Raw genomic sequence first — 15,275 nt, forward strand, 5'->3', positions numbered from 1 at the left:
GGAACCAATTGCACGCTCATGCTTATAACATTGTTTTGTCTTAAACGAGGGATTAGAGAGATGGGGATCTTTTACTCCCTCCTAGTCAAGTGTGGGGGGAGAGGTTTGGTCCTGCTGCTCCGCCAGAGTGCTGTCGCATAATCTAGTCATTGGTGATAAAACTGTGTGACTTAAATTAGTCACTAGGTAGTGATAACTGATAAGACTGAATTGTGAAGCTGCACTCTGGGTAATGACAAATGATGGTGAGACTTAGTAAGTCTCAAAGAGGGGAATGTAGAAGATTTTAATTAATCAAAATGTAAATTGTTCAGGTATAACCGGTGTGAATGTGGCCATTTATGTATTAAGTTATTCTACTATTATAATCACGTGTATTTGCCTGCAAGTATAGAAATCTGTATGAGAATAAGCACATGATGGCATATAATGGGGCCCTTATTTTCACAGAACATAAAATTAAGGCCTCATGACTGCATCGTGATAATCCCATATCAAATATGACTGAAACCCTTGAACACGCCTAGAGAAAGAACAGTATATAAGAGGGTACAGAAAAAGAGTCTGGAGATTGCTCTGCAGAGTTTTCTCAGGTTTTATTGTCTCTGAAAATAAAATCTCTTCTGGCATCAAAACCCCAAGACTTTGAGAAAGATTAAAAATTACTTACCACACACACACACATTTAAAATATTCCAGATCCATCAACATTTGAACAAAGAAAAGAAACAATTTTTGTTCAGAAACGTGTCTTTTTTCAGGGAAATTAACTGTAGACTGGGATAGCAGAAGTTTTTAAACATTAAATAAATACTCATTTAAATTAGATACCTTTTACTTTACACATCGTCTGATGCACAACTTGGAGACATCATCAGTGTTGATTCCTGGCGTCATTGGGTGTTTCAGGTCTTTCAACAGACACCCTCTTCCAGGCGATTCGACCAAAGTTGATCAAGCCTCGGCCTGTGTCCAAGTGGTGTTTCGCGGTCCGCACACATCACTCCTTTTTAGCCATAGCCATCTTGATTCCCGCTCTGCTGCCTCCATGCTGTTGTTAATAGCTCTTCTCTGACTTGCCCCCATGATTCCCAGCATCCTATAAGCTTTGCTGGGGGAATGACCTGCAAACCCTCGGGAACCCACCTCCACTGGCATGCACCTGGTTTTCCACCCATTCCCACAGCAGGCCTCCAACAGTTCCTCATACTTCCCCCTCTTTCTCTCTTGTGCCTCTTCCATCCTCTCCTCCCAAGGTACATTTAGCTCCAGTAAAATGAACTGTTTTGTGGACACCGAGACCGAGATGATGTCCGGTCTAAGCATGGTCTGGTTGATACGTGCTGGAATTTTCAGGTCAACTGTCATCAACCAATCTCGTGCTGTGAAGAGCAAGCCAAAAGAGTTGGTTTTCCTTATGGGCTGCGCTCCCTCCTTGACAAATGCAATCATCCTGGCTGTAGTGCTGGCCTTTCTGCTCTCGACGATCCCCTTGCTGATTGCCTCAGCTATGGTCTGGAGAACTTGGTCATGTCTCCAGTGATAAAGGCCTTTACCCAGGACCCGGGAGCAGCTGCTCAGAATATGTTCAAGAGTACCTGTCTTGGAACACAGGGGACATGCTGGAGTTTCTACCTTGCCCCAGGTGAACAAGTTAGCTGGACTAGGGAGGATGTCATACACCCCCCTAGATCAAAAACTTGATCCTCTGAAGGTTCCATTTCCATATTTCCTGCCGGGTCACCTTCCGTTCCATTGCCTGCTTCCACTTCATCCAGGCACCCCGTTTCCTCATTGCTACAATCCTACTTCCTCGTTCTTCCTTTACTGAAGCACTCACCTCCTCCTGTACTAACCTCTGCCTTTCTTTCTCATTGGCAGTATTGTATCGAGTTGGTGTTAAGCTTCCGAGTCCAGCCCTGCCCTGTGCAACAGTCCTGAGGAGAGCCTTGTGCCTCAGCCTAGCTTCTGCTTGCTGGACTTCCACTGCCTTACACTTCCTCCCTGTCCTCACGATGATGCCTGCTCCGGACACTATAGCATCCTTCGAACCCAAATACTGCAGGTGTTCTCATGCGAGTGCAATGAATTCCTCCCTGATGGAACTAAATGGGAGTCTGAGCATGTTGCTGTTACCATACAACCCAATGCTGCTCAAACTGCGTGGCATGTCCAACCATCTGCATAACTAGCTGCTCACGTTATGCTCAAAGCCTTCCACTACAGTAACAGGAACTTCATAGATGAGCAGGGGCCAAAGGATTCTTGGGAGGATTCCATGCTGGTAGACCCAGGCCTTAAATTTCCCAGGGAGCCCAGACTTGTCCACAGTTCTCAGCCACCTCACCAGATCACCCGTGGTGGCTTTGATGGAGTCTGTGTCCCTAAGGCTGCAGCTGAAGACCTTTCCAAGACTCCTCACTGTTTTGTCTGTGACAGATGGGATTAGATTTTCTCCCAACCTGAAACAGAACTTATCAGTCACTTTCCCTTTCATCAACACTAAAGACCGGGATTTGGGGGGTTTAAAACTCATACGCTCCCACAACATGAGCTTCTCTAACCCCTGGAGAATCCACCTGGATCCAGGCACTGTTGTTGTTGTAACTGTGAGGTCATCCAGGAAGGCCCTAATAGGTGGCTGCCCCATTCCAGATTGCTGAGAGGGCCTCTGCACTCTGACTCTGCTGACTTGACCAGCATGTTCATTGCCAGCGTGAAGAGGGTGACTGAGATGGTGCAACCGATGATGATACCTACTTCTAACTGGAGCCAGCAGAGACTCTTAAGCTGAACTTGCTATAATAGTCCAGGATTAGATCTTTCACCTTATGGGGTACATGGTATCTCTCCAGCACCACCTGTACCAGTTTATGAGGTATTGAGCCATATGGATTGGTCAGATCCAACCAAATTACTGCCAGGTCCCCTCTGCCCTCTCTTGCCTCCCTGATGAGCTGAATCACTACGCCTCTATGTTCTAAGCACCCCGAATATGCCTCCCTTCTGTACTCATGTGTCAATGTATCTATTGCCCAGCAGGAAGTTAGAGAGTCTCTTGGCCACAACACTGAAAAAGAACTTAATCTCCATGCTGAGTAAGGATATGACCCGAAACTGGTCAATGTTTTCAGAGTTCTCCTCTTTGGGTATAAATAACCCTTCAGTGCATCTCCAAGCCTGTGAAATTCTTCCTCTCCTGCAGATTATAAATGCATCTTCCAAACTATATTTGCTTTACCCCAAATCACTATGGTAAGCCAATAATAATTATTTATACTTTAGAGCTGTCGGGATGGATTTCACTGGAAACTTCATTCTTCCAGCATTTGTTGGTGCATGTTTATGTCATATCCATAAATAAAGATACAAGCCATTAGATTCATCCTAACAGAACCGTGAAGACGAAACTCAACTCATGTAATGACCAAAACAATATTTCTCTGCAACTTCAACTATGCTTCAACTATTAAGAGTGTCGAAAGTTACACAGTGTAAAAATGACGAGGAAAAAAAAAGTATGCAGAACACAGCCAGCCGCTTATGTGATTAATTTTACTTTTGTAGCCCTAAGGATGTATCCCAAAGCTGGTCAATTTCCCAGCAACCCAATCACCACCACCATCCAACCACTGCCTGATCCACCCAGCCAGCTGTCTTTATTATTAATCCAGTGTTAAAGGGATTGAATTCAGGCCCATTTCCTCCTCCAAATATCTTTTAACCTGTGTGGAGTTGGTCCAGAGCACCACTCTTCCCAATTGCTGTTCCTTTCTGGATGAAAGCAGCGCTGCCACTGAGACACCTGCTGTCATAAATTAAAAATGAAAGGTTGGGGGGAGGGGGGAGGGTGTATATTCTGACCATCCAATTACTGGAAGGATCACATGCATTGTCGTGATTTCCAATAGCGGTCTCACTCGCTCCCGTTCACGTTCTCTGCTGCTAAAGACTCAGGATAGACTCCTCTCATTAGCCCCATGAATATTTATAACAATAAGTGTGGAGGTTTTTCACTCCTGTGTGGAAAATGAATGCTGTCTGTGCTCCATAAGCAGGTTCAACCTACCCTTGCCACCTCTCTCAACAGAGATAAGAGCCTCATGTGGGACGCAGTGCTGTTTATTTAACTGGTTGTGTTCCAAAAGCCCAACGGGTTCTCTTTAGAGCCCATTAAAAAGGAGCTGCTACATGCCAGACAACATAATGCTTCCTTGCTTCTTCTTTGGTGCAAGGATCCAAAAGCAAGACATCTGCTCATTAGTTCTACAAGCCTGAAATCAGTTCAAAGACACTGTTGCACATGTATATATCATTGTAACATTCTCATGAGTAGCACGAAGAGAATCAGTACAGCACAAATTGCCTTCATTTACTGGCTCATGTTGTTCCAATCCTACATTCTTAAAAAAAAAAGGGGGAAAAAAAAGGTTCTTTATTGGCATTGATGGTTCCATGAGGATCTTTTAACATCCATGGAACTTTTCCTTAGCACAAAAAGTACTTTATAGTGGATGAGTCTTCAGAATGTTCAGATTGTGTTGAGGCTCACCCTCAAGTTGTTCCAAACCTGTAGGAGTTTATTTCTTCTGTTGAACACAAAGGATATTTTGTGTTATAAGAAAATATTTTGAAGAATGTTGGTAACAGCTGACGTTGCCATTGACTTCCATAGAATAACTATAGAAAGAACAGCTTTATTACCAACGTTCTTCAAAATATCTTCTTTTGTGCTCAACAGAAGAAAAAAAAAACTCATAGGTTTTTGAACAACTTAAGGATGAGTAAATATTGACAGAAATTTCATTTTGGGGTGAACTATCCCTTTAAAACATTTTTTTTCTGTGGATTACAACATTTTTTTTTTCTCATGCAGCGAAAGACAATATTTTAGACCCCACTGACTTCCACTGTATGGACAAAATGTATGTACACATTTTTCAAGACATTCTTTTGCATAAATGACCATTTTTATTTTGGGGTATACTGTCCCTTTGAGTGCATGCCGGCAAAGCTGATCTGTATGGATCAGCACAGAGAAAGCATTGTGCTTGCTATAAGTTGTTTATTTTCTTTCTAGTTATAAATGTGATGGGTCTTTCCTCATCAGGATGCACAGCTTTGTTTGTTAGACCTGCAGGGCCTGGTCTTTGACTCAGCTTCTACAGACACAGTTCTTTGAAGTATCACAGTAATTGCATCCAGTGGGAATCATCTTCAGCTCAGTCTGACAGCACATGAGAAGCATTGGTCAAAAATACCTCTGAGATGCGTGTGAAACTGTATAGAGTCACAAAAAAGACATTACTCAATGACTTGGCACACTTCCTATCTCTCTCTATTATCTTTATGAAGATGACTTCTTTCCTTTTTGGATTTGTTTGGATACTGGTCAGATTATCGCTCGGGCGATTATGACAAGTTGACTTTGAGAGTTGAAAAACAGAACTCTGCATTGGATCGTGTTTCCTGTTTGTAAGCAGATGGCAAATACTCCCTGCTAAGTCTATTGCTTCTAATTTCAAATCTATGCACTGCAGGATGGAGGAGGGAGGGTTGGAATTTAACTGTTTTTGCATCATGATGAGACATTATTATAGGAACACAGACAGATGAACTGATGCATTGAGAGAGACTACACTAATCGGAACACCTCTGAACATGCAGTAAATCACTGGGTCACGATCATGCAAATGTCAAAGAATTACCGTATTTGAATGATGCATTGTTATATTTTTTTCTGTGTTGTCATGTCGCCATTTGTGTCAAAAATATATGTATTCATTTATTCAGATGATGTTGAACTTCATATCTGAAATAATCTGACATCATATTCAGATTAGTGGTCAGAATGGGTTTTTCTATGACTGATTTTTAAACTATGACCCTCAATACTGAACACTGTAAACTGAATAACCAAATATGATCAGAAAGATCAAACAGTTATTTTAAAATACATAATTTTTAAAATGGGAAAATGTCACAGAATAATGGAGTTGAACCGTACAGGGAAAAGCATGGTTGGCTTATACACATATACACATACACACACACATATGCCTGTCAAGGTATACATGGCATCATGACTTGGTGAAAAGCAATGGAGAAAATTACAGTATCGAACAGTTTTATAAGATGCATTAAAATACTGTTTATCAAGTGTATTGCACTAGAAACTATAATGACCACGGATTGAAAAAAAAAAAAAAAAAAGAGAATGAAATATATTTTTTAAAAAGTCATTGAATTGCAGCCACAATAAAAGTAATAAGATAGGAAAGACTTACAGTATTAGTGTTGGAGAGTTAAACATCTTATTTTTTTTAATTAGCTTAGAATGAGTTGACAGTATACTTTTTATGCCTCATTGTGTGTGTAAGTTCTACCCAGACTTCTTCTGTCCAGGCAATTCTAATAACAGGCCTTTCTCTTCACTTGGATGAATTTAAACTGTGGCCTTATGCACAGCTGACAGCCAAGACGAAGCTAAAATCAACCTTCTACAAAAAAACTATATACATTTTTTTTTTTTACCTATTCAATCATATAGGAGCTTTAGGAATAATTCTAAATGTAGTTTAATTGAACTGAAGCTCTATGGAATAATTCATTTTCAGTGAACGTCCTTAATTACACAACTTCCTGTCAGCAAGAGTCAAACGTGATGTCTTCAAATCAAATTTGATGATACATTCTTAATGTGTTGAATATGTTATTTCAGTCCAAGGCAGGAGAGCATTAATGACATATTGAGTGAATTTCTGAACGTGCATCTTTGAATGCTTGGATGATTAATTTTGAGCACTCCATCTGCGTCGGTGTGCATAAGACTGGATGTTTTGGTGTTCTCAACATGGCTGGCAAAAATAGCAACTCTCATGTTGAAAGCAACTTGATTTATCTGGTTTTCAGTGCTGTGCTAGATTTCATACCGAAGAGAAAATCTCTCAAAAACATCTCGAATCAACACAACATTGAAATGGATGTTAATAATACACTCAATTGGCCTGCTATTAGGGACCACCCGCTTGTGCCACACAGCGCCAATATACAGCACATCCCCCTGAGAAGCAGCGAGCTGATTAGAAGCTGGAGCTGAAAATGAGAGGCAGTAACAAGGTCTACCTGCATTCATGCGTGAAGTGTTCATCAATAATTAATTGGGCTGTAGGAAAGGGAACTGTTGAACACAATGGCAGAATCTGCTAAGAATGTAAACAGTTACCGTGTGGTTCACATTTGACGTTTCACATTTTTAACACACAAAATGTCAAGCTATGATGGCCTGCATCAAAAGTGGGAAGAATGCCATAGCATTGTTGTATAAGATTGAGGGTGGTCTGTTACCTTGGTTCGAACTGTTTGAGGGGAAGCGGTCAGTTTTCTTCAGGGTTCTGAAGTGGACCCGTTTGCTGGCCTGACTCTCTCCGTACAGGCCGATGGACTGCACCTGGATAATGTAATCCGTCTCCTCCTCCAGGTCCCACAGCACACAGGATCTGCTGGTGGTGTTCACCTCCTTGATAAACCTCTGCATTTTGCCGTCCATTCTCTGAAAGAGTTAAGACACTGGATTGCTATAGATCAGTAGTATATATAAATACACATACACTATATGGACAAAAGTATTGGGAGACCTGACCATTACACCAACAGGGACTTTAATGACATTGCATTCTGAATACATATACATTAATATATAGGGTTGGTCTCCCCTTTGCAGCTATAGCTTCCACTCTTCCGGGAAGGCTTTCCACAAGAATCTGCCAAACCCAGACTTGCCTATCAGACTACCAGACAGAAAAGCATGATTCATCACTCCACAGAACAGGTTTCCACTGCTCCATAGTCCAGTGGCAGTGTGCTTAACACCACTCCATCTGTTCTTGAATTCACTGAGCTCTTTAGAATGGCCCATTTTTTTCACAAATGTTTGTACATTTTATACACCTGTGGCAATGGGTCTGATTGAAACACCTAAATCCAATTATTAAGAGGTGCATCTATATTGAGGCATTATATACTGTGGGTTGTGTGGCTTGCATTGTTCCTGGGGTGTTTTGTAGTCCTTGTCCATTCCTAGTCTAAACTACATATATTTAGATGTTCTTCCAAACAAAAACTTTCACAAACTCTGAAACATCACCTGCAGCTTTAGGCTGGCATTTGCTGACATTTCAAATGGCTCACCCTGTCTAGACAGTAACAGTAAGCACTTTCTATGAGGTCACATAAAGTATAAATCACACGTTAGGGCGCTAAAGGATCTTCTTGAAGCCCTGAGAGCCAAACACGACACGACAGCCTTTCATTTCAGCTATAATTCTGCCCTCTAACTTAATGTTGCATTTAGCTCTGCCTTGGTTGGTCTTTAAAGTCTGCAAATAGATCCAAAGCACTTTCCTCTGCCCTTGGGCTCTGAAGCAGCCTCTAGGTGTGGGGGAGTCTGATAGAAGTCTTTGGCTAAATGAATAATGCATTAATCTGTGAGCGTCGCCTGCACAGCCATTACGGACATGCAGACAACCTATTGCATAACATGATTGACAGATAAATTTGTAATTGCTCAAATGTGAAATCAGTCAGTCAGTCACATAATAAATAGCTTCTGAATTTCAGTAAACAACCATGTTAATCTTTTACAATGAGGATAGGACAGTAATCACATCTACATCTAAATATGACCAAATTCACATTTACTGGCCACACAATTTTTAAACAAAAAGTAGCATGGAGGTATGAACGTTTATAAACGTTTATAAAAGTTCTGGTCCTTTCTTCTGATTGGTCAATACAGTGTTTCAGCCATGCTAAAATCAGGTATGATTTAATTCAGACAAAAACATTCGCATGACATCTAGGGACCTATCATACACCCGGCGCAATGCGGCACCAGGTGCGACGCAAGTGTTTTTTGCTAGTTTTATTTTCACTTCCTGCGCCACGTGGTTTAAATAGCAAATGGAAATGGAAATGCGATGGCGCCGCAGACGGCAGCCTCAGTGTTTGGCTCTCCAGTGTTTGTACTGTTTTTGTTAGTTTTTCCTGTTTTTTGTTTCTCAAACACGATCAGTTTTACCAGGGATGAGCTGCTGAACATTCGGCAGAACACACCACACAATCTTCTACCGGATTTCGTTTTTTCGGACGTTTTGCTGAACGTTGTAGTTGGCGGAGCAGCTGCGCTGATCAAGCGCTTCAGGACGCGCAGACGGGGGAAGAGAGCCGGCGTGCTCGTGAAGCTCAGGAAGCGCGGATTCAGAACGGCGCTGCCTAGCATCCATCTGGCGAATCTCCACTCTCTACCCAATAAAACGGACGAACTTCTTCTGCTCTCCTGGACAAATAAAGATTTTTCACACTCTGCTGCTCTGCGTTTCACGGAAACCTGGCTGAATGACGCCATTCTGGACAGCGCGCTACAACTGCCCGGCTTTCAGCGGTTTAGAGCAGACCGCGATGCAGAATCAACAGGGAAATCGCGCGGCGTCGGGACATGTTTTTACATCAACGAAAGGTGGTGTACAGATGTTACAGCGTTACACACAACCATCAACACCTCCTGCAACCACCCTCCCCCCCACTCCTACGTTTCAGATCAGTGAGGATGATATGTGCCAGGTCTTCAGAAAGAACAAGAGAAGAAAAGCACCAGGCCCCATTTGTGCCCATGGGTGTGCTGGTCTGAAAACGAGGTATGTTCAGGCGCATTGCTGGCGCATTGCTATTTTGAGGCAACTTAAATAGACTGCGCCTTTGACCAACTGAAACCTGGTCTAAAGTCTGGCGCAACATTTTTTTTTATTATAATTATTTTGTCATTTAAAGAGCGCGTTAGTAATATGTGCCTATAGGCAGGTGCACAATGTGCGTACACTTTGCTTATTACACACACAGGGATGCGCAGCAGCACACAAACATTTTTAAATATGAAAAATTACGTACATGTCATAATGGATAGTCTTAGCATGTATCAGAATTACGCGCATGAGTTCAGTTTTTCCGCTTGCAAATTTTGTAAATAGCGAATCCGCCATGGCGCAAGCGCAACTGGCTTTTAAAGGGAATAGGAGATGAGACTCTGATTGGTTTATGGCACGTTACTCCCAAAACACACCCATTACTCATTAAGAGAATAGGGACAACCCTTTTAGACCATGCGCCGGGTGCGCCGACCATTTTCCTTAAACCTGTCCTTAAACTAGCAAAAGTGGATTCAGACATGCCCTAAGTGCAATTGCGCTGTGTGCTTTATACCAGTGGTTCCCAACCCTGGTCCGGGAGGCACCCCAACACTGCACATTTTGCATGTCTCCTTTCTCTGACACACCAATTTCAGGTCTGGGAGTCTCTACTAATGAGCTGATGACCTGAATCAGGTGAGTTTGGTTAAGGAGACATTCAAAACGTGCAGTGTTGGGGTGCCTCCAGGACCAGGGTTGGGAACCACAGCTTTAGACCATGCACTTAGATCGTTAAAATAGGGCTCCTAATTTTAAAAAGACAGGTTATTGTTTTAACTTTGTCAACACACTTAATGACCGTAAAAGAAAAATACAAGTTTTGAAAAAGAAAAATAATTACAATTATTATTTAAAAAAAAAAAAAGAACGAACGAAACAATTAGGAGAACCAAATATATGAGCCAAGGTCAGAACAAAATTGTTTGGATATAATAATAAAAAAAACAATGTGTAAACAATGTGTCTTGTTTTACAAAAAGAACACAAGCTGTCGGTGCCCATACACTTAGAAATATTAGAATTAACATTATATTTTGTGTAAAATTTTTTACCTGTTGAGAGATGGAAAAGCCGATGATGATGTCACCCTCAGGCACCTCCCAGGACACGGTTGCTGAATCAGCTCTCAGGTGCATAACTGAGACATTAACTGGAGCAGGTGGACGGTCTAGAAACAAAAAAATTATTCTATTAACTTTGAATCTTTGAACCCTAATAATTTATATAATTCATAACTTGTCAGGCCTCATTGCCCACTTATTCTACGTTATTAATTATAGGGCAATAACGATAGAAATAATTTACTGCCATACTTGAACGGATATATTATTATAACATTTCCACTCTATTTTCAGTCCAGAAACTAGCACAGAGCAATAAGTCATGGACAAGCTATTACCTTCCCATGAAAACACACAATAAATCCACAGGTTTGAAATATGTTGCTATGCTCTGTTTTATTTGCTGTCCTTTTATAGACTGTCTGAGACGCTTGCCAAGAAAGCTTTCCAATCTGACCAATCAGATTTCGGATGTAAAACATTTAGTCTGTGGCTTGATCTTTTCTTGCCGGCTAGCTCTCTGAGGGGCTACAGCTCTCTCTAAAAGCAAACTGAAATCTTGAAAATTGTTTGGGTCCATTATGCTGTTTGCTATATTACCAGTTCACCACTTCTTTCATAATTAAATGAGTCTGCGTTCAGAGGTGGCTGCAAATTAAATGAACCAAAATCGGACTGACAGTGGCAGAAATCAAAAGGGATTTAATCAAAGAATCAAGCAGGTTTCATAAACCACAAAGAAATGGAAATTAAATATATACTGAAGAGCAGAAGTGATCTCCTCATGACTATTTATTGAAACTTCTTTCTGATATTGACTGAATTCAGCACAATGTGTCCTATATGAGACTTTTTTTGTGGGTCCTTTTTTTAATTTCAGCTCAACTGTGTAGGGTGCTCGATCATGATTTATATAGGAAGCAATGGACAAGCTAATTAGTCTCACAAAAAGCAGAGGAGAACAGTGGCAGATCCAATACTCCAGCACATGCCTCTGTCACTCTGGAGAAAATGGAAAGGCGGTGAACTAGACTGAACTGCGAGAGCATTTTCTAGCATCTCCTCTGAGCAGTGCTCTAATGGACTTTATGTGTTTGCGTGGGCGATTGCAAAAAGGGGAACGGGTGTTGTTTTTTGTTCCTGTACCCTAATGCAATAACGTCAACAATAACAAATACAGACTCTTAGCTAAGTTACATAACAGCTGTTTTGAAATAAGTTGTGGCTTGTTGCACAATGGTTCTGTTCCAGATCTGTATGACGCATCTTTACCAAAAGACCACAACATTAGCAGGCAAGTTCTATCAATAGAAAAACAAAATGCATGAAACAAATTTTTTTCCCCCAGTAGTGTTTACTGGGAGGAAAATTATTTTAAGCCAATATTTTCTTCTGATAAATATTACATTTAATTTAATATTTTTAAATTAAAATTTAAGAATATTAAAAATTTAGTACAATTAGTTTATTTAAAAAAAATGCAAGATTGGGTAACAGTAACATGCTTGAAACTTATTTTTTATTTATATTGATCAATGTTAAATTAGCATTAAAAAGATATATTAAAAGTTTATATATATATATATATATATATATATATATATATGTATTTTTTTTATTTTATAATGCATTTAAAAAAAATATTACACTCTCAGAAAAAAACTGTCAGGTGCAAAAGCTAAAAGGTACATCTCTGTACCTTGTTTACACCTAAATTATACAAATTAGCCCCTTAAAGGTTCATGTTAGCACTTTAAAAGTACATATTAGTACAATACCTAAAGTGTATATATTAGCATACTGACAGAGGCAGTTTGTAAATTTTTTTCTAAGAGAGTATGTTTTTGGTAATTTAGTCAATGTTAGTTATGGTTTTTGTAAAAAACAATTTTTATTATAATTAACTGAATATTAGTTTATCTAAAAGATCTAATTGTTGTTAGGATAAACATGGTGTTTGTGCCTTTAATGCTTTAAAAAAAAAAAACATTTTGGAACACCAAAGTACAACGTATTAGTGGAAAGTACCAACAAAAAAAACAAGCATATAGCAGTGACGTGCAGTTCATTAAACTACAAGTAATGAGTTTGGGAAATGGGTAATTAATATTACTATAAATTCCCTTGTTATTGTTACATAAGATTTTGGGAATATGTATGTACTATAAGTGTCTGTAGATTCGGGTAAGTGGATCCATAACAGTTTTGGTGCCTGTGCTCTGTTGCTATGAACCGTCATTATTGTTTGATGCAAATCATGACTAAATTCAATTAGAATAAATAAATAAATGAAAATAACTGTACATTTTAATGTTTTCTCAAGCAAAGTAATTTTTGAACATTTTGAAAGCCCACTGACAAAATATCTTCTGACAACATATCTTCTAATCTCCCTTTGTCTTCACCATGCTTGACAAATCTTGTCTGTGTAATGTGTGTGTGTGTGTATATGCATGTGGGAAGGCACTGCCTGGCAAAAGCCCTACTTTTAAATCGACACCTGCCATGGAGTTTCTTATTTGTAGCCTCTGATAAATTAGACAGCATATCCAGTTAAAGAAGACACTGCTCAGCACTGGCGTATAGAACACAGCATAAGGCAAGCAGAGCAGCTTGGATCTGCATTTGTCATTTGTCTGCTACTCTCCAGAGCTAATCATCAGCAACAAAACCCATAATGCATCACAATGCTGAAGGATCATACTCCGCATCAGACTGATAATCAATGCCCTGTGTTGACGCCCTAGGAGGTCACTAATATGGCAGCACTCATCTCTATGCAGCTATGATCATACACAATAGGGGTCACGGCTGATTATGCTGGTCTTCCTTGCCCTCAGCAATAGCTGTGTAAATTGAATGGAGAGAGGTCTGACTCCAGCTCTGCACCACAGATAATCATTTTGAGGAAGGAGAGGGCCACCTCGGTGAAGGCTGACTGCAACATCAAAGAGTCTATGGGGTCACATGCACCAAACCTTCCATTTTAATGAGTTCCCAGATATGTAGCTACACTGTTGCTTTTGTATAATTCTGTGTGCAAGGGGTTATTTATGAGCTCTACACTGGCCAAAGGTATATATGTTATATAAGATATTTCCACAATATTACATGTGCAAAAGGCTGCAAACCGGAGCAGAACATGGACAAGGGAAGTATAATTTGGCTGTAGACACAAGGAAAAACAGAATGATTGTGAGAATTAACATTAAGTTAATATAGAGTAACTTACATTTTAGACACAATTTTGCCAGTTTACGAAACAAACCTAGAGCGGTCATGCATCTCCAACCGACACACAGTAGCAGTGTTTCGATCCTGAATCAATCAGCTGTGTTTAACAAATCAGTTGAGTAAATGATTCAATGACAGTCAAATTTCCTGAATAAATTACTGATTTAGATTTTTTTTAATTAATCAGTACTCCCTTATAAAGATGGTCACTTGTTGCAAATCATTTGTCGGTATTTTCAGACACAATTGTCAGATGATAGAAAGACTAAATACTGTTGGTTATGTCTCTTAGTGTAAGAAGAAAACACATCACTGTTGTAATGTGTTGTTACACACTAAATGCCAAGCCAGTTTTATTCCATCAGTCCAGCAGATGCTCACTGAAGTGAAAAATGAAAGATTTTCATAAACTGATATCATGGGAGAACATCTGTCGAGGTCATCTGCCACATTAACAATTGTATTTGCACCTCAGAGCCTGTTAAATTATGTCTCTTAAAAACAACTGATAATTTGTCACAGAAAGCATCAAATATTTGTACTCTGAAACAAAATGTTTCCATGTCAAAACACATCAAAGTCCCAGTGACTAAGAATCCATTCTGCTAGTTTGATGCCAATGTCCAGAAAGTAATGACACATAATGAATTGCCAATTTTTTTCAATCCATTAACTTAATATAATGAACATTCTTCACTGACCAGGAATAGAAGGTTCTTATGAAACAATTCATCAGGTTTTTGTCATTTTAGCCATGACATTAACATCGCTCTTCCCCTGCAAGAGCTCATTGTCCTTGAAGTAATAGAGGTTACACATGTCTGAAGGTAGCTTCAAATAAATTGTGATACATGGCCAGGCATAAGCTCTTTAGTGATGTGGAAAATAATTGTTCTGTCAGGACCACTATCGTCAAAGATGATTGACAATTAGCATACAGTTTGGATTGGCGGTATGGTTCTGTTCTCGCTTAAGAACAAGCATGTTCCCAATATGGAAACGCTTGTTTTGTTTACTGTGGAGACGTGCTGAAATCGCGTTTGGTCTCGTACTGTATCGTGTACCTTGTCAGTGTCGTGCGCTTTGCTTGGCCATTTGTTGTGATAAACAGGAAAGTGTGTCCAGCCGCCAGCAAAACAGTGTAAAGAAATACTCTTTGTGAGAAGCAGTCAATCAGCAGAAGTTAAAAGCAGCTTGTAAGTGTATTTATTTCTTGTCTCAGTGTTTAGCGCAGTTG

General features: G+C 40.0%; 1 protein-coding gene across 1 annotated transcript in view; it reads right to left on the minus strand.

Annotated features, from left to right (window-relative positions):
* LOC107701471 (fibronectin type III domain-containing protein 4-like) overlaps positions 1 to 15,275 on the minus strand; it is a 35,954-nt gene that overhangs the window by 10,861 nt on the left and 9,818 nt on the right. Inside the window, exons 2-3 of the mRNA XM_016503477.1 lie at positions 10,796 to 10,911; positions 7,348 to 7,552 (exon numbers count right to left, since the gene is read on the minus strand). Of these exons, the coding sequence (XP_016358963.1) occupies positions 7,348 to 7,552; positions 10,796 to 10,911 (321 nt within the window). The remainder of the gene's footprint in view (positions 1 to 7,347; positions 7,553 to 10,795; positions 10,912 to 15,275) is intronic.

This window comes from Sinocyclocheilus anshuiensis, unplaced genomic scaffold (genome assembly GCF_001515605.1).
Source record: "Sinocyclocheilus anshuiensis isolate Anshui unplaced genomic scaffold, SAMN03320099.WGS_v1.1 scaffold1051, whole genome shotgun sequence".
Classification (NCBI taxonomy): domain Eukaryota; kingdom Metazoa; phylum Chordata; class Actinopteri; order Cypriniformes; family Cyprinidae; genus Sinocyclocheilus; species Sinocyclocheilus anshuiensis.